We start from the raw sequence: 19,571 nt of genomic DNA, 5'->3' as shown, positions 1-19,571 counted from the left end.
TTGTAGCTCTTTCTTGGAAGATAGGGAGAGGAGGTTGTGAGTCACATGACTCCAACCAGTGCCCTGAACTCTGTCTTTTCTCATTCAGCATCCAGATTTCGAGAGAGAACCATATCCATGGCTACCAGGGCCCAGGCCACCTGCTGATCTTCTAGTTACCCCACTGTATGAACTCATCCAATCCGACACCCCCTACAAAGTCCAAGGGAACTTACGTCAGCTGGCCACAGTCATTGAAGGTGCTTCCTTAACTGCATTTGGGTGTGTAAACTCCAGGCTGGCAAGCTACCATGCTGGAACAGTGGTTCCTGAGTGAGTTTCATCTTTTTACAGTCTAATTTTCATATTTTTATTTTTGACTTTTTCATCTTTCTCATTGAAGTGTATCTTGTATAATGTAAAACGCATGAATATTAAGTGAAATTTTTACATCCGTACATGCCTGTCTAACCACCACCCAGACCAAGATGTATTCAGCATCCCCACAGGTTCTGTCATACTCACTCCAAGTGATATCCCCCAAAGGTAACCTGACCTAGATCCCCATGGATTATTTTTGCCTTTTTTTGTAATGTTGTAAAAAGGAATTATACAGCAAGTGTTTCATTTTTAAAAAGTGGTCATCTAACCTGACACTAAATGAATAGAAGTGGCCTAGAGCATTTGCAATCTGCCTCAGTCTGCAGCACTGTGACTCAGGCAGTGCAGGGTTTGAATCATGATTCACTCCCTGTATAACCTAGAGCAGAGCTTATTTAAACTTTTTGACCCTGGGTTTCTTCATCTAGAAAATGGAGAGAATCCCCATTCCGACGTTGGAAAGTGCTTGTTAGGATGATAATGATATGTAAAGTGCCTCACTGCAGTACCTGGAACATAGTGAGTGTCTGATAAATGTGTGTTGAATATGTATTCTTGGCTATAGTCGGCATTCATTAAATATAGATTCAAAGACTCATATTAGCCATATTCCTGCTTGTAGTATGGAGTTCTCTTGCCTTCTGTGAACTACCTTACACCTCCAGGACTTCAGTTTAGGTACTTTTTTTTTTTTTTTGCCCAGCGGCTTTCCGGATCTTTGTTCCCTGACCAGGGATTGAACCCAGCCCTGGCAGAGAAAGTGCCGAGTCTTAACCACTGGACCGCCAGGGAATTTCCCAGGACTTCAGTTTAGGAATGTGTGTGGGTGTGTGGCCAAGGACTTCTGCAAAGACTTTTCTTCGCACTTTCTGGCATTAAACGTTATGACTTTGGCTTCCTTCCTTCGGATTTTACTAGCCAGGGTCAAATACCAGAGTAGGGGGTGGCGGGCAAGGATCATTTCTCGGAAAATGGGCCAGAAGTGTTGATCTTTTTCAGACATTTCACTTTATTACAAGAAACATTTATGGAACAAGTGCAAAGCTCGGTGTTTGTCATTCATGTTTTATTCGCTCCCTCACTCACTCACAAGTCAAATCCAATCTTCGCTGCATCCCACTTTCGTGGCATCGGTTCAGGATGAGGGGCGGTCCCTTTAAGGCCCTGGAAAGGGTCTCGGTGTTGGTTTCGGCGGGGAGGCCACGCCCCATCACGCGCGCGTGGTCTCAGAGGGGCGGGGCGGGCGTCTCTTTGCTGCCGTCACTTCCGTTTCTCTGTCAGTAGCGAGCGGGCGAGCTGGAGGCAGTTCGGCTACCGGAGCGGAGCGTGAGTGCTCGGACCCCGCCCCCACCCCCTCGTAACCGCCCTCGTTCGGCCCTCACCTTGCCAGCCCGGCCGCTGCGCGCCCGCAGCCCCGGTCCCTGTCGTCGAAGACGGCCGCGGGAAATGGCGGCGCTGCCTGATCTCCCCCATGCTTCCTCGGCCTTCCCGGACCCCTCCTCGTCCCCGACTCCGCGCCCCACGCGCTTCAGGCCTCTCGGCCCCCGAAACTGGCCCCCGGGAGCTGCCCAGGGGCGGCGGGGGAGGCGGTGCCCAGCGGGGGCGAGGAGCCGCGGGAAGGGGGCCGGGGCGCCCCCGGGACAATGCAGTGGCGGCCCGGGCGGGGGCACGTGCGGGGCCTGCATCTACCCAAGGTCTCTCCGGGGTCCTCATCCCTGCCCCCAGGAGGGGTGACCCGGTCGGAGGAAGGCAGGCGGTGCGGCGGGGGAGACTGGCGCTGGGGGAGTGAACGGCTGGTTTGCTGGGGGGCAGTGAGCTCTTCGAGGCAAGAAAATGGCGCTTGGTGCAAGTCCCTCCTCTCCCACGCCGTCTCCTCCGCATTTCGCCGCCTCCCACGCCCCCTCCGACCGACCTGTCTCCCACCGCCCAAGGCGTTGTCAGCCCCGGGGTTCTGGCGGCTGCCTGGCGTCGCGCGGCCCCCTTCCTCCGTTTTGGTGCTTATCACCCTCGTGTTGAACCGAATTCGCGTGCCTTTTAGTCCTAGTTTATTTTCACCTCTTGTTTTCTAATCCCTCCTTCCCCATGCCTTCATCAGAGATCGGAGATTTCATTTTTTAAGTTGTGTTTTGTATATATTGCACACCAGCGCTGTTAGTAGCGCCTCGCCAGAATTGCGAGCCTGCTGCCCTCCCCCCCCCGCATTTTTCCCCTTGGACGGTAAAGGCTCATTAAGTAAAAGTGAAAATGTATTTTGATAGAAGTTCAAACAGGCTGGCTTTAGTTACCGTTACCTTGTTTTCGTGTCGGATGGACTTATTTGTGTTAAACACGAGTTGGTTCTTTGAAATGATCTTAGGCCCCCAGGAACCTTTCATGAACAGATGGTATAGTTATGCCTGACCGTTTCAAAGTGAAAAACAGGGTACGTTCAGTTGGATTACTTTAAAAAAAAAAAAAGCTTCTTGGCATTATTAGCTAGCATGAAAAACAACTAAATTGATTTTGGAGATTAGGTTGGAAAGCGGAACAGTAACAGGATTAATGTATAAAACGTGGCTATAAATGTGGCTTGCTCCCCTCTGAATTTACTATTGGCATCAAGAAATTGCCAGATAAAATCAACATGGCTGGCTTGGGCATGGTTTGAGCTTTTTGAATTTAGTGGCTAGGCTAGGGATGGCCCATTTCTTTTACCTTGACTTCCTGTTTTGGGATACATTCAGTGCCCTTGCTAATGGCAAGTTTAGTCGAGAGCTGGATTATTTATGGTTTTTTTTGAAGTCTTTTCCACTTTTTTCAGCAAACATTATAGTGTCTGTTGTGTATATTGGACCCTTTAGGGCATATAGAAGTTAATAGGACTCAAGTCTCTTCTGAGATGGAGGTGGAGAGAGCAAAAGATACTTGTTTTGAAAATAAGCATTTTACCCTTTGGTATTATAAGTGCTTTGAAAAGAGGTGCAGCGTGAAATTCCTTGAATTTTGGGAAACATAGAAGCACAAGACTCTGCCCTCAGGCACTCTGTAAACATCCACAGGGAAAGCAAGGTACTGGCCTATGTACCGTCTGGGGGGACCTGGGGAACTAGGGTCATAGTAGGAATTGGAGGAAAGGTTTTGCCCCTCCCATAAGCAGATTCTTCAAATTTTAGTTGTATTCCAGAGTAGAAAATCAGTGTAAAATGTAAATGAACTGTGAATTATGTATAACTTTGATTCCGTACTTGCTCCTTTGATCGGCATGGTCAAAAAGCCAAAAAAATTAAGAACATATACAAAATATGAAAAATAGGATTTTAATGGTAAAATTAATTAAATATCGACATCTGTATAGTACAGTTGTTCACCATGCTGTGTGTAAGTTGATATCAGTTCCGGCAGTGAATAATTGTACATAAGTCTCCTCAGTGGCAAGTATAAAGCAGTACTGAGAATTATTCATATTTCTTATTGGTTTTAACAGTGATTGCTGTCAGCTGCCTTTTTGCAGTTTACCCTAAACATAAACATCTAACCCTGCTAAAATGAAGTATAAAAAGCCCCATTGACTTTGAGAAAGAGAGAGGTGTAAGAGTATGAGATGTGTATGACACTTAGTTCTTCTTGCTGGGTTCAGAACTCTTCACTTTGCATGTTATTTTCAACTTGGAAGAGCATAGATTAAGAGCATAACTTGTGTGCTCAGTGTAACAACTCCAGTACCAAAAATGGTAGAAAGAACTGTGGAACTTCTTGAATCTGTGATTGGGGGAGAGTTAGGTTGAAGGTAATAGAGCAAATTATGAATTATTTACATAATGTATTTTTCTTTCAGAATGCCGAAGTCAAAGGAACTTGTTTCTTCAAGCTCTTCTGGCAGTGATTCTGACAGTGAAGTAGACAAAAAGGTGACTATACACCATGTGATTTTTGTGATACTTAATTCAGCAGTATTGCCCACATCCAGTTCTGAAGGACTGCACAGCATATCAGAATCTTAAAATGAGAGGCTGGATGGATGTTTCTGAAAGTGCAGATGGCCCCTGAACCACTTGACTAAAGTGCCTAGGGTGCTTGTTGTACACGCACACGCCAAGCCCCGACGTCAGACTTGAGCAAGTCTTCTGACATTAACAAGCTTCCTGTTGTGGCTTTTTAGGACTCGTAAGGCTCCCTAGGGGAATAGCACTAGATTTAGGCCAAAGCCACTATTTGCCATTATTTAGTAATCTTCCTAATCTGTAGGTATTCTTTGTAGTTGTTAAGCCAAATTATCTGAACTCCTTGAAAGCAGATGTTAGTTTGACAGTCTTCTCAGCCTTGATGTTTATCCAGCCTTCAAGGATTACATAAAATTTGGCTTGGTACATTTTAAATTAGAATGTTACTTACTCTGGTCCCCTCCTTTTAATTAAATCAGCACCCAGCAAAGCTAACATGAAATTACCCATTTTGATAGAAGAGGCTTTTTCTGCATTAGGTGATAATTGTGCTATAAGCTTAACTGTGCATTCTGCTTAACTGAGCATCTCACACTGTAGTCAGGGCTTCTTCCACACAGTATTGTCCTTTATCTCCTAGAACCTTACATAGTTGTGTCTCTGAGCTCAGTTAGCAGTGTTAAAAGGAAAGAGAGCTTACATGAGAATCTTGGAGGAGATGGACTTCTATAGGGAAGTACATAGTATAATATCACCTGGAAGGTTGAAAAAAAACTTCAAAGAGCATGCATGGCTATATCGAGAAGGGAATGTCTCTTAGTTTTTTAACTTGCACACAGTATAGCATTTGAATACATTGATTTAACAAGTTTTTTATTGAGCTTTTATGTGCCAGGTATGTGCCATTCCACAAGGACTGTATAGACCCTGATAAAAAGAATAATTGCTTTCTGCTTATTGAGCCGAGGTAATTTTTGCTATTTATCCCAAATAATACTGTTAATCCTGTAAGGACTTACATTAAATGAATCCAGTCTTTCAGTTTGTGTACATAAATACATACATTATATCAGTATTTTACCTAGCATCACATAATTTGGTAAAACATTGTTTATATACCTTCCACTAAGGAACATGACTGCCCTCTACTGTTTGGATTGGGAACTCTACTGGATTTCATGGACTGTTGGCTCATTTTAAAATAAATAAATAAATAAAATAAATTAATTAATTAATTTGGTTGCACCGGGTCTTAGTTGTGGCAGGTGGGCTCCTTAGTTGTGGTTCCAGGGTTTCTTAGTTGCAGCATGCATGCGGGATCTCGTTCCCTGACCAGGGATGAAACCCAGGTCCCCTGCATTGGGAGCGCGGAGTCTTATCCACTGTGCCACCAGAGAAGTCCCTGTTAGCTCATTTTGAGAATGAAGCTATATGAAAAACTTTTAGAGTAATGCTGCTTTTAAAACATTGTTTTGATTTTGAATGCTAGTGTAACACATTACTGTTTATCTTAAGTTGTTTTTTTGTGATGAGGAAGTTTTGTGATGAGCTGTTGACCCCTGGTGCCCAGTACAAAATACCTTTCTTAGCTTTGCCTACTCATAAACTTGCTAAGCCAATTTAAGTCCTTTTTGGAATAGGCAGGCATAAATAATCATAAGTTGGTTGTATTCTTCCTAATTAGTACATTTTCTTTGTAAAAATAAGTAACTGACTAGTTTACTAGAGTGGTTTCCGAAAGTTTAAGTTTATTCAAAAGCAGCAGCCCCCATACCTCCATCTTTTTTCTCTCCCAAAGAAATTTTATGAGGGATCCCAGTCTATAAAATAACTGTTTCTCTGGTGAATACCACTCTAATGCCTGAAATATCTTTTGGGTTTCTGAGAGCAGTTTGAAAACACTGTACTAGATAGCAGTGCTAGCTTAGTTTCATAGTTCTGTTGTCAAGTGAAACTTGCTTGTGTATATATTTATGATTTTTTTATTAATAAATGGAGTGTTCTGATCCTTTAAGCCTTGAAAAGTAATGGAATCTTTTGAACCTGAGATGTGTTTTGTTCTCATGCAGATTTTAACCATATTCTTGTTTTTCTTTCAAGTTAAAGAGGAAAAAGCAAGTTGCTCCAGAAAAACCTGTAAAAAAACAAAAGACTGGTGAAACTTCAAGAGCCCTGTCATCTTCTAAGCAGAGCAGCAGCAGCAGAGACGATAACATGTTTCAGGTAAAGTGGGTTATTTCCTTAGTTCCAGAGGAATTATTACCTGGCTTGATCTAAAGAATGTTAAAAGTACCTTAATCTGATAATGCATAATAATCTTTTATGTATGTTACAATTCTCTTGACTAAGGATATTCCTTGAAATATAAGAACAAGTTAGTAGAAATGAAAGCAATTTATATGATGCTAGATGATTGTTAAAATCTAGAATTCTGTACTTTTGCTGTATTTAAAACAATGGGAATTTAAAAGTTAGAGAAATGCAAAAAAAGATTGAGAACTGCACGTTTAGAGAGCAGCTTGGAGGAGGTAGGTCTAGTATTGGGCTGTGAAGTATGGACAGGATGTTACTGGAGGGGAAACAGCAATAAGACCTGCCTAGTTTTGGCTTGCTAACAGAAAGGGTGAATGGGTTTACTAAAATGGGCCCTCAGTTTATCTGTTGTGGGGATTAAGGTTGAGTAGTGAGGTAAAGTGAGGGAAGTTCATTAGAGGGCTTTGATGAAATTACTCAGGACTGGCATAGCTTCTTTCCTTGGGTTTCTTACCTTGTTTTAGGGAGACTTGTTATTGGCATCATGGTACAAGAAGGATTTATGGGAGAGGCAGTGGGGATAAATTATGTGAGGTGATAAGGGCTTAGATGGTTTTTCCAGAAGATGAAATAGTGATGATTAAGATCGCTGGTGAGGAAGAATGCACTCGAGGAATGAAGCAATCAGTGAAGACTGGTTTTAAATTTGAGAGACAATAGAGGTGAAGGTTTCATTGATAGATATGAGGAAAATAAATTAGTTTTAATGGCAGCGGTGGTTAAGTTTGGCCTTTTGGATCTGATTGTAAGTGTGATAAAGTGTCTCTGCTCTAGAACCTAGAAGGCTTAGTTGGGAACTGTTCATGTGGGTCCTTAGTATGGTTGACTGAAACCTTCCACTGCAGTAAGTATAAACCAGAGGGAGAAGAGGAGGTGACTGAGGACATGTCTTGAGATATTCAGGATGGAAGGAAAAGGACATGGGTTAGAGAAGGTGGAGGAAAATAGGAAGAGAAGTAATGGGAGCAAGGAAAACATAAGTGCTTTGTGGGAGCATAAACAAGATAAGCGTCTCAAGGAGACATTAGTATTAGTCGAAGTCAGAAGGTTGGACAAAATGAGACTGCGAACATTTACTTGACTAGAAAGTAAGGCTTGTGTGTGTGTGCACTTATTCTTTTTTTTTTTTTTTTTTAAACTTACTGATGTCCTTGAAAGACAGTACCAGGATTAATGTGAGAATGGGAAGATAGAAGTTGGCTATTTTTACTCAGTTTTGTCTTGTTGTAACTCTAGATAAAGAAATAGACACATGCTAGCTATGCATAATACTGTATTGAACATTGGAGACATACTAAGTAGATTTTCAGGCGCACTGATCGTACAAAAAATGGTGAGTATAAGGAGATGATATGTTAGCTTGAGTGTAGTAGTCTTTCACTCGGAATACGTACATTGAATCATGTTATAAATCTTAAATACATACATTTTTAAATTAAAAATTATGTAAAAAAAAGTGACAAAATGCAGATCGATTTTTATGGGTTTTAGTCTTCTGATTTTTGTATATTTTGGCGGAACTAGGAGCAGATTAGATTAATTTGACAGAGAATGTGCAGATGCCTTGAAGTGGGAAAGAGCTTGGATTGTGCAGGAATTATGAAGCCCTTGTGTCTGGAGCCTGGAAAGTTGGCTGAGAGTGTAGGTAGGAGGTCTAGTTGATAAGGAAGGTGAAGGCCAGATCTTTCAGGGCTTTCCTGTTGGGAGACCAGTTTTAGGCGTTTTAGTTTTATTCTAAGTGCAGTGGGAGGCTATTTTAAGGGGCAAAATGAAATGTAAAATCTGCAAGAAAGTATCCCTTCCTTTCATAGACTTTCCTCCTGTATAGAATGAAGGACTGCTTTGGAATAGTTCAACTTAATGTTTGTACTAAAGGTAAAAACTTTCAAGTATTTGCCTGGCAGTTATCTTGGGCTTTTCTCTGATCAATTCTGTTCACCGTATGCCTGCTTGTACTTGGATAATAGAGCATCTGTGGCCTATTAATGGATTTCATCTTGTCTCCCTTACTCCTGATTGTACAGATAAAGAAACTAGGGCCCACATTTAGAGATTTTATTCTATTAGAGCAGTTTTGGGAAACCAGTTCTTTTTTTATAGAGAGGTTATCTCACCAAAAGAAGTGAGTTCAGTTCTTAAGCCCTCATTTGGAAGGTTCCCAAGCCTCAAAGGCTGTTAGGCTCCTCACCCTTTTGAAAGTGCCTTTAGGAGGATCATGTAGGCCTGATTTTCAGAGTGACTTTTCACAGACCTAGTGACTACATTGGTTATGTAATTTAAAATGAGGACTTCATTTTTTTTTTTTTGTGCTGTACGCGGGCCTCTCACTGTTGTGGCCTCTCCCGTTGCGGAGCACAGGCTCCGGACGCGCAGGCTCAGCGGCCATGGCTCACGGGCCCAGCCGCTCCACGGCATGCGGGATCCTCCCAGACCGGGGCACGAACCCGTGTCCCCTGCATCGGCAGGCGGACTCTCAACCACTGCGCCACCAGGGAAGCCCGAGGACTTCATTTTTATTAGTAATAATGGTTTGATAATTTTATTAGGAAGGACAGGTGAAGGATGGGGTTTTTGGAAGGAAAATCAGTTATGCTCATTGTGTTTTGTAAAGTTTAAAAAAATTCTATTTATTTAATTAAAAAAATAGAGATACATATTTCCTGTATTTTTCATTTACCAAGAAAATGCCTTGAAGACAGCTCCCAGAGTGGAACTTTTTTAAACATTGCTAGTATGTTTAAGGACCTGGGTTATCAGGTATACTTTACCAAAGACAAATCTAAAATCTAAATTAAAGTTGTTTGAGTATTGCTTAGTAGCCATAAGACAGGGTGTTTCTTTTTTTTCCTTAAACCTAAATACCCATCTCTTGAGAATAGAACTGGAGGAAATGATCTTAAATTTTGGTAAAGCAATGTGCATCAAACATAAGCAGCTCTCTAAATGTAATATTTGAAGAGAATTGTGCCCAAGGAAAGTCACTCTGCTGATCTTTTAAGCTGTGGAATGATTTGGGCAGATTCCTGAGTAGAGAGGAGATACTACTAGGTGCTTGCTTTTGTCTGGTTTCTTCAGCTCTGAATTTTGAGAATTTGGTGCCGAAGGGATATAATTTACCTGAGATGACGTATGTGATGTGGATTGCAGAACTATCTTGTAATTACTTAGTACCTGTGTCTTAAAAGGTCAGAATGATTGAGGCAGGGGACATTGATCCCTATTCTTCTTCAGAGGGATCCCTATTCGTCTTCAAAGTTCAGCACAAAGGGTCAGTAATACTGCTTTAGTTGATTTGATGATTTTAAGGATAAACCTGTTACTTTTAAATTATGTTATTACAGAGTCAGGTGTTCTTAACCTGGGGGTTTATTTTGGGAGTCCATGAAATTAATATTTTTTTTGGATTTTTTTGTATTGAAGGGATTATTTATAACCATCAGTACCCCAAAGGGGACAGGAAATCAAAAAAATTTAAGAATCACTGTTCTGTATGACGTACATATTATTTTTTTCTTGTTAATCTCCAGATTATGTGTGTGTGAAAATACATGCATTCTGTTGTGTGATTGTTATCTCCTATGACATGTAAGTGCAGTGATCTTTATTCTTTCTACTTTTAATTATATCTATACTACTACCTCCTCATTTTTCTGTGGTTAGTTTTTTTTTTTTTTTTTTTGGGTAAGAATTTGTCAGCTTTATTTCTCCTCAAGGAAGAGGTGACTATTGGGCAAGTTCTTTTCTTTTTTTAAAAAACTTTATTGAGATATAATCCATATACAATAAAATGCACACATTTAAAGCATAATTTGGTGAGCTGTAAAAAACGTACATGCTTTTTAAAATTTTTTTATTTTTGTTTTAATTTTTATTGGAATATGGTTGATTTACAATGTTGTGTTAGTTTCTGCTGTACAGCAAAGTGGATTAGTTGTACATATACATATATCCACTCTTTTTATTGGGTTGGCCAAAAAGTTCTTTCGGGGTTTTCCTAACATCTTACAGAAAGACCCGAATGAACTTTTTGGCCAGCCCAAGTAGATTCTGTTCCCCTATAGGTCATTACAGAGTACTGAGTAGAGTTCCCTGTGCTATACAGTAGGGTCTTATTAGTTATCTATTTTATATATAGTAGTGTGTATATGTCAATCCCAATCTCCCAATTTATCCCTTCCCTCCCTCCCCCCACTTGGTAACCATAAGTTTGGTTTCTACATCTGTGACTCTATTTCTGTTTTGTAAATAGGTTCATTCGTATCATTTTTTTAGATTTCCACATATAAGCAGTATCATATGATATTTGTCTTTCTCTAAACGTACATGCTTTTTTAGCGAGGCCGTTTCCATCACCCTGGAAAGTTCCCTCTAGACCTCCCTTTATAGTCCATTCCCTTTCCCCAGGTAAGCACTGATGTAATTTCTGTCCCTAGAGGTTTATTTTGCCTGTTCTAGAGCCTCATATAAATGGAATCATACAGTCTGTATTGTTTTGTGTCTGGCATCCTTTGCTCACTATAGTGTTTTGAGATCATTCCTTGTTTGAAGTATCAGTGGTTTGTTCTTTTTTATTGCTGATTGGTATTCCATTGTATGATTGTACTACAGTTCGTTTATCTATTCATTTTGGGTGGACATTTGGGTTGTTTCTAGTTTGGGGATATTAGGAATAAAGCTGCTGTGAATATTCTTGTACAAGTCTTTTTGTGGACATTTTCGCCTTTTAGGATAAACACCAGATGTATTTGCTGGGTCATAGGCTAAGTGTATCTTTAACTTTAAGAAACTTTAAGAAACTGTGTGTGTTTTGCTAAATTTATTCCTAAGTATTTTGTGTTTTGATTCTATCGCAAATGTATTGTTTCTTTTGTTTTTGATTTATTTTTTTAATTTTTTTTAACATCTTTATTGGAGTATAGTTGCTTTACAATGGTGTGTGAGTTTCTGCTGTATAATTAAGTCAACCAGCTATACATATACATATATCCCCATATCTCCTCCCCCTTGCGTCTCCCTCCCTCCCACCCTCCCAATCCCACCCCTCTAGGTGGTTACAGAGCACGGAGCTGCTTCCCACTAGCTATCTGTTTCACATTTGGTAGTATATATAAGTCCATGCCACTCTCTCACTTCGTCCCAGCTTACCCTTCCCCCGCCCCGTGTCCTCAAGTCCATTCTCTATGTCTGCGTCTTTATTCCTGTCCTGCCCCTAGGTTCTTCAGAACCACTTTTTAAAAATGTGTTGTTTCTTAAGTTCATTTTCCAGTTGTTCATTGCTAAACAATATGTACGATATTACATAATATAGGTAAGTATACATATAACATTCTATATTTTATAAATTTATATGTTACATATGTATTTTTTAGGACTTCTTAGATTTCTCTGTTGATGATTTTTGTTTTTACATCATCCTTTTCATTCTTTTTCTTGCTTTATTGCTAGTATTTCCAGTACAATATTGAAAAGAAGTGGTGAGAGCACACATCCTTGCTTTTTATTCCTGATGTTAGGGGCAAAGTATCCTTCTGGCTCTTCTTTTTCTCCTAATGCCTCTATTGCTTAAACTCTGGAATGAATGTGCATACTGTGGATTTGGTGCTTTGGGCTGGGAGAATGCAAAGTCATGGGATAAACGTGGTGCAGTTTTCTATAGGGCCCATCTTTATTTGAAAATTCACATTAAAGCTTTTTATGCTAAAATGGACACTGGAGAAAAAAATTAAAAAAAAATAAAGTGAACACTGAATATATTAAAGGGCAGTATACAAAGGAAAACGCATAGTAAGTTTTTGGTTACAGTAAGGGGTTCAGATGTTGGTAGGGCAGCGTCGGTCTGCGTCCTCAGGCTTCCCCTCCTTTCACCCCCACAGTTCTTTGGTGCTGGTGTTCCCTGAATCTTTATTGCCAGATTTTAAGAGAGTCAGTTTATTGACCTATACCTTTTCCCTACTTTGTATAATTTCTTATTTAGAATAGTCAAACACAAGTTATTAGGGTGATTAGGGACTTCAAATTGTAAATTCACAAAGTTTTAAGTACGTGGATGGTCAGTCACGTTTGAGAGAAAGAAAATACCTCTTTTTAAGTTCCATCTGTAGCAAACAAACATTTATACACACCTCATTGAAACTGTGGGTGACGAAGCTTGTTAGAAGTTTCTAGGGATCGAGGGTAGACGTGAAGCTAGCTAACAATGTGTTGTGTTAACTGTATTGTCCCATGCTTTTTACATAAAATAACTGAGTACTTGTTATTACTAATTTAAGACTGGTAAAATGCCGTTCATATACTGTTTTTTTAAAAAAGGTTGCTTTCAGTCTTGATCTTTAACTTTTTTTCTAGTGAAATTTTAAAGTTGTAACCCTGTTTTTCTGCTTCTGCTTTTCTTTTTTTTCTTTCTTTTTTGTCCTTAGTTCAGGGACCTATAAAGGCTTCAGAATTCTCTTCCTGGCTTTTCAGGTCCTTTTCAGTATGGCTCCATCTATTCAGCCTTTTGAATCTCATCAGTATCGTATCTTTCTGCTTTCCTTGGTCTCTGTCCTCATCACTTTTTTCTCCCTTTTGCTTAATTAATGGCCTGTCATTTTTCAAGGTCAAATTCCACCACTTGAAGTCTCTTGCACTACTCAAGCCCACACTGAATGCTTACTTGACTTACCTAATCAATATTACTCTAGTAGGTTTTCAGTGTATTTTAATTTTATCTATTCATCTGTCACATGGGCTTACCTTAAAAACCAAAATGAAACAATGTTCAGTGCTGTAGATGCCTAAGATACTTAAAAATTTGTTAGGTATTAAATCAGTGTTATAAATCACTATTAGGAGTTTCACTGTGATAATTATTTTGGTCTTATTTATTTAGTTCATCCATTAAAACAGTTTGCTGGGAACCCGATATGACAGGCACTAGGGGACACAAAGAGGACTGTAAAAAATAAGCCGTTAAAAATGACAGTAAGATCACTGGTGACTTTAGCATAGGCATTGGGAGTTTAATCAATGGAAACAGCAATTCTTGCCTTTCAAAGATTAGCAATAAAGGGAGGAAGGAAACATGAGGAAAGTTATACAATGCAGATTAGGGAAAATGCCTTATAGAAAGAGGAGAATGAGCATGTTTGGAAATGGTAGATAAGAAACCAACGGAAAGGGAAAGAATGTACAGTTGACCCTCAAATAATGCAGGTTTGAACTGCCTGGGTCCACTTATACACAGATATTTTTCAATACTAAATACTGCATGGTTTGTGGTTGGTTTAATCCTCGGATGTGGAGGGCCGAGGTATAAATTATACTTGAATTAACCTCTGAGTTGTTCAGGGGTCAGCTGTATATGCAAGAAATGGGATACAAAAGGTAAAGAACTTAAGAATTGATGAAGATGTGGGTAAGTACTGAGAAGAGAGATTTGAAGGCACTTAACCATACCTGATGGACTGTATTTCCTCCATAAAGCATGAGGCATACCCTGCAAATAGGGGGCACACCAGTGGGATGAGAAATTTGAGAACGAAAATGAACAAGACCTGAGACAAGAAAAAGCAGCCTGAGAAGACATAGGCAAGATGGAAGCCAAAAATGTGTACTTGTATCAGCACAACTGTGCTTCTGCTTTAGCAATACTTGATATCCCAATAAAAGGGATTATTTAATCATTAAGGGACCCAGGTTTATAGAGAAAGCAACTTTTACATGATGATGTGTTTCAAGCACAAGATCATAGCTAGTATTTAAGTCAGGAAGATTGAAGAGTAGGTTTAAAGTGAGTCAGATAGGTAGAGGTAGTAGAGGTTTTGATCAGATATCCTGAAAAGTGCTTATAGACACTTGGTTGAGTAAGCCTTTTCCTTCCCTGTGCAGTCTGTAGTTTGTGTTAAGCAGCAGTAGAAGGTTTTTGAAAAATAGTTTTCTGTGGACAGTTTTAAGTTCTCAGTTTGAGACTATAAGTGGAGTGTATTAAAGATGTTATTTGAAATGAATGTCTAAAAGGAAAAGCTATCTCATGTTACTATTGACTGGAACTTTGGATTCTTATATTCAGAATGGTTGCTAAACCAGTGTAGCTAGCTGAGTCTGTGGATTCCTACGGTTGTGGTTTGTGCAAGATTTTGCTTTGTAATGATCTTTATGGTAAAAAAAAAAACACAACATAAAACTTACCATCTTAACCATTTTTAAGCATACAGTAATGTTAAGTATGTTCACTTTATTGTGAAACAGAGCTCCAGAATATTTTCATCTTGTCAAACTGTTAAATAATAACTCCCCTTTTCTCCCGATCTCCCCCCAGCCCCTGGTAATCACCATTCTACTTTCTATCTTAATCTGACTATTCTAGGTACCTCGTATTTTTTTTTTAAAGCATATGAAATTTAAAAAAATTTATCTATTTTTTGGCTGCGTTGGGTCTTTGTTGCTGAGCGGGGGCTTTCTCTAGTTGTGGCGAGTGGGGGCTACTCTTTGTTGCGGTGCGTGGGCTTCTCACTGCGTTGGCTTCTCTTGTTGCAGAGCACGGGCTCTAGGCACACGGGCTTCAGTAGTTGCAGCACGTGGGCTCAGTAGTTGTGGCGCAAGGGCTTAGTTGCTCCGTGGCATGTGGGATCTTCCTGGACCAGGGATCGAACTCATGTCCCCTGCATTGGCAGGTGGATTCTTGACCACTGGGCTACCAAGGAAGTCTCTCATATTAAGTACTGGAATCATCCAGTATGTATCTTTTTTTGATGAGCTTATTTCACGTAGCGTAATGTCCTCAGGGTTCATCCTTGTTGTAAATAGCACGTGACAGAATTTCCTTCTTTTTTAAAGCTGAATAATACTCTGTTATGTATGTCCCAATTTAATGTAAAAGTGATTGGAAATGTGAGATGTGCTTTGTTTCATCTTTTTAGAAAGATTTTAACAGTGATAGTTCCTTTGGTGTAGTTTTGATATTGAGAATAGTAATTATTTTTGTGGTTAAAAGTAGCGTGAGTGTGCAGCAAGTGTGAATATAAATATGGATGCCATTGTTGAACACCTTTTTATGTTTTTGTTTCTTTTGCAGATTGGGAAAATGAGGTATGTCAGTGTTCGGGACTTTAAAGGGAAAGTCTTAATTGATATTAGAGAATACTGGATGGATCCGGAAGGTGAAATGAAACCGGGAAGGAAAGGTAAGATTTAATTTCCTGAATTTGGTCCTAATGTTGGGACTAAATTTAAAATTATCTAAGCTTGAAATTGTTTGGACTTCATTTGAAATTGAAATAATGTTGATGGTGCATAGGGCATGGGAGATCCTCCTTGAGTTGATTCTCTTTATCTTCTGTAGCCTTTTTGGTTTTTTTTGGCTACACCGTGCGGCATGCAGGATCTTAGTTCCCTGACCAGGGATGGAACCTGTGCCCCCTACAGTGGAAGTGCAGAGTCTTAACCACTGGACCACCAGGGAAGTCCCTGTAGCCTTTTTGGACATGACACTTAACTTATTTTAATGAAATGTCTTAAATAAAGCTTGTTGAAATATCTCCCTCCCTCCTGCCAATAATACCCCTAATATCACTTCAGTTGGCTGCTAATTTACTTGAATATACCTTTAAAAAGATTACATCAATTCTGAAGTAGAATGGGGGCACTTGGAAGGTGTAAAATCAGGAATGGAAAATCCTGGTTTACAGTGTTTCCTTTTTTTTTTTTTGCGGTACGCGGGCCTCTCACTGTTGTGGCCTCTCGCGTTGCGGAGCACAGGCTCTGGATGCGCAGGCTCAGCGGCCATGGCTCACGGGCCCAGCCGCTCCGTGCCATGTGGGATCTTCCCAGACCGGGGCACAAACCCATGTCCCCTGCATCCGCAGGCGGACTCTCAACCACTGCACCACCAGGGAAGCCCTACAGTGTTTCCTTTTGGTTCATCTCCAAACAGATATTCTTTAGAGTGGTATCCTTTAAGTGGGTCTTTGTCCTCCTTCCATTTTTGCTTCATCCAGTCCCAAGCATGTCATCATCACAGAAGCATGCTTTATTCATTCACCAAATAGCTACAGAACATTTGTGTACCAACAGAAATTCATATATTTGGCTGGTTAGCTGCTTTAGGTTGATCCTTAGCTAATGAAAAAAATGCCTCCTTATTTTCTTCTACTCTGCCTGCATGTCATTTTGAAAAGTGCCACTTGTTTGCTTCATGTAATTTTTGACTGTATTAAACTTAACCTTTATATGTTTTCGTACCCTTTTCTTCTTCAGGCTACTTCTGGATTGATCATTCAAGTTGTCCCACTGTAGCCAATGCCAGATTTCTTTTCTTGTTCCTGCAAACATTTACTAAAATGATTTGATTAGCCCTTCCTAAGTATTGCCCTAATATATTCTCCTCTTTGCTCTCAACTTCATGGCCTCCCAGCAGTTTTCTGAGAAATTCATTAATCTTCCAATTCTAGTTTATTTCTGTGCTTATAAGGGTCAGGCATTAGAACATTGTAAGTTTAAAGCACAAAGTACTTTCTGTTCATCCTTTTATGTCTTAAATAGGAACATGTCATTAGCTAATGTTTTAAATGTTTATGTGTCTGGTGATAGGCTGAGATTTTATTCACATTAGCTAATTTAATTATTCACAACAACCCTTTGAGTTATAAGCAGCATTTTACTGATGAGGAAACTGAAGTTTAGAGGTAATTAATTTTTTAAAGGCCATAGAGTTAGTGAGGCTGGGATTTGAACCCTGGCAGCCTGACTCCAGAGTGCACTCTTTTTTTTTTTTTAAGCAGAGGTCTTCTTAGAAGCCCATATGATTAAAATTTATTTATTTATTTATTTATGGCTGTGTTGGGTCTTCGTTTCTGTGCGAGGGCTTTCTCTAGTTGTGGCAAGCGGGGGCCACTCTTCATCACGGTGCACGGGCCTCTCACTATTGCGGCCTCTCGTTGCGGAGCACAGGCTCCAGATGCACAGGCTCAGTAATTCTTGCTCACAGGCCCAGTTGCTCTGCGGCATGTGGGATCTTCTCACACCAGGACTCGAACCCACGTCCCCTGCATTAGCAGGCAGACTCTCAACCACTGCGCCACCAGGGAAGCCCCGGAGTGCACTGTTAACCAGTATGCACGGTCTAAGAAGTCCTGTTTGGATTGTGTCTCGGGGATTTTTCCAAAGTGAAGTGAGTGCTTCTGGAAGAACTCAGCACAAAGTCATTCATGCTGAGTTCCTGTGGAAATTTTGAGCAAATGTTGGAAACAACTGCTTGTAGAAATGGGGTGTCAGGGCTTCCCTGGTGGCGCAGTGGTTGAGAGTCCGCCTGCCGATGCAGGGGACACGGGTTCGTGCCCCGGTCCGGGAAGATCCCACATGCCGCGGAGCGGCTGGGCCCGTGAGCCATGGCCACTGAGCCTGCGCGTCCGGAGCCTGTGCTCCGTAACGGGAGAGGCCACAAGAGTAAGAGGCCCGCGTACCACAAAAAAAAAAAAAAAAAAAAAAAGAAATGGGGTGTCAAATACCGAATCTGGGTCTGGCCACATAGCCTGCTAGTTTGCAAGCACTTGTGAGATAAATCTTCAAATCATAATTTGCGCTCACTGGGTATAATAGGCATTACGCAGGATGCAGTGTTGAAAGTAAAACTGGGCATAAGATTGACCTGCTAAGGTAATTGTGATGAATGTGTAATTAACAAACGTAAGGGATTTGATTCTTAATGTACTATTGTGCCATTCAAAATGCAGTTTAGATAAAACAATATTTTAGTTGGAAGTATGAAAATCCTCAAGAGAGCTTAAGTAGATATTCAATTTTTGATTTTTAAACTTTTTTTTTAGGTATTTCTTTAAATCCTGAGCAGTGGAGCCAGCTGAAGGAACAGATTTCTGACATTGATGATGCAGTAAGAAAACTGTAAAATCAGAGCAATGTAAAACCTGTACTGTTCTAGTTGTTTTAATCTGTCTTTTTACATTGGCTTTTGTTTTCTAAACATTGTTTTCCAAGCTATTGTATATTTGGATTGCAGAACAATTTGTAAGATGAATACTTCTTTTTAAATGCGCATTATTAAAAATGTTCTGAGTGAAGCTAATTGTCAGTTTTATTAAGGAGGATTGCTTTTGTGTCCACCACCTAGTGTAAAATAAAATCAAGTAATACAATCTTAACTGTTGTGGCCTTCTTTGATCAGAAAAGTTGGTACTACTTAAGGCCAAAAGTAACAGTTTATCAACCTTTTAGTTTCAACTCAGCTTTTACCTTCAAAAGGATTAGCATCGCATTGAATTTAGAAAATTTTGGTTTGTGAAATTCATGGTTAATCTGTTTCCTTCTAGTCAAATATCTGGACTTGTTTGATTTTTTTTCTTTTCCCCCCACCCCAATGATATTTCACTTTCCCCTTTTTTTCTTCACTTCCTTGTCCTTTTAATAACTTGTTATGTTCAGTTTTCGTTTTGCTTTTTGCTCTTTTTCTTGAGTATATTATGCTAATTTGGAAAGTCTGAAACTGTCAAAATGTTACTTATCTCAATAAGGTACTTGTAAGTAAAATATTATATGAGAACTACAATCACTAATTCTACTGTATTAAATATTAGGAGATATAGTTTGATGAACAACATGGCTTGTATGAAAACTCCGAGCAAGTAAATGTATGTATGTCATTACCTGTAGTGTTCTGTGTAGTTGTTATTGCTTAGTCTGCAGAAAATAATGACTTAGATATCTGATTTGCTTTCACTTATTAAACATATTCACCATGGGATGATGTCTATAAAATCAGATATTGTTAAATTAGACTAGGATTTAATAAAAATTGTGAAAGCTTTCTGGCCTAACATTTTATTTTATGACATTGAGTATGGATTATATATAGCCAGAGATACCACTGAGCTTAACTGTCATAGTAGATAATGTGGTCAATTTTTAGGGGAAAGAGCACAAGGAGCACATACTTGTGTTTTTTAGCCTTTGCTTCAGTAGACTTGGTTCTTTTGCAGTTCATTTATG

The 19,571-nt window shown here is 39.9% G+C and overlaps 1 protein-coding gene across 1 annotated transcript; it reads left to right on the top strand.

Moving 5' to 3' along the window:
- The first annotated feature begins 1,605 nt into the window (after window positions 1-1,605).
- SUB1 (SUB1 regulator of transcription) lies at window positions 1,606-18,646 on the top strand. Its single transcript, XM_079702099.1, has 5 exons — window positions 1,606-1,686; window positions 4,175-4,247; window positions 6,381-6,503; window positions 15,646-15,754; window positions 18,395-18,646. The coding sequence occupies exons 2-5, from the start codon at window positions 4,176-4,178 to the stop codon at window positions 18,472-18,474; spliced, it is 384 nt and encodes a 127-aa protein (XP_079558225.1). The 5' UTR covers window positions 1,606-1,686; window position 4,175; the 3' UTR covers window positions 18,475-18,646.
- Window positions 18,647-19,571: the final 925 nt, after the last annotated feature.

This window comes from Hyperoodon ampullatus, assembly GCF_949752795.1.
Source record: "Hyperoodon ampullatus genome assembly, chromosome: 4".
NCBI classification, from domain to species: domain Eukaryota; kingdom Metazoa; phylum Chordata; class Mammalia; order Artiodactyla; family Ziphiidae; genus Hyperoodon; species Hyperoodon ampullatus.
Note: the sequence above shows the minus strand (reverse complement) of the source record. Positions and strands in the feature narration are given on the sequence as shown.

Coding starts and splice junctions, on each gene's coding strand:
- SUB1 (XM_079702099.1), top strand. CDS start 4,176: ATGCCGAAGTCAAAGGAACTTGTTTCTTCAAGCTCTTCTGGCAGTGAT. Junction 4,248..6,380: donor ACAGTGAAGTAGACAAAAAG/GTGACTATACAC, acceptor TTTTCTTTCAAG/TTAAAGAGGAAAAAGCAAGT. Junction 15,755..18,394: donor AATGAAACCGGGAAGGAAAG/GTAAGATTTAAT, acceptor CTTTTTTTTTAG/GTATTTCTTTAAATCCTGAG.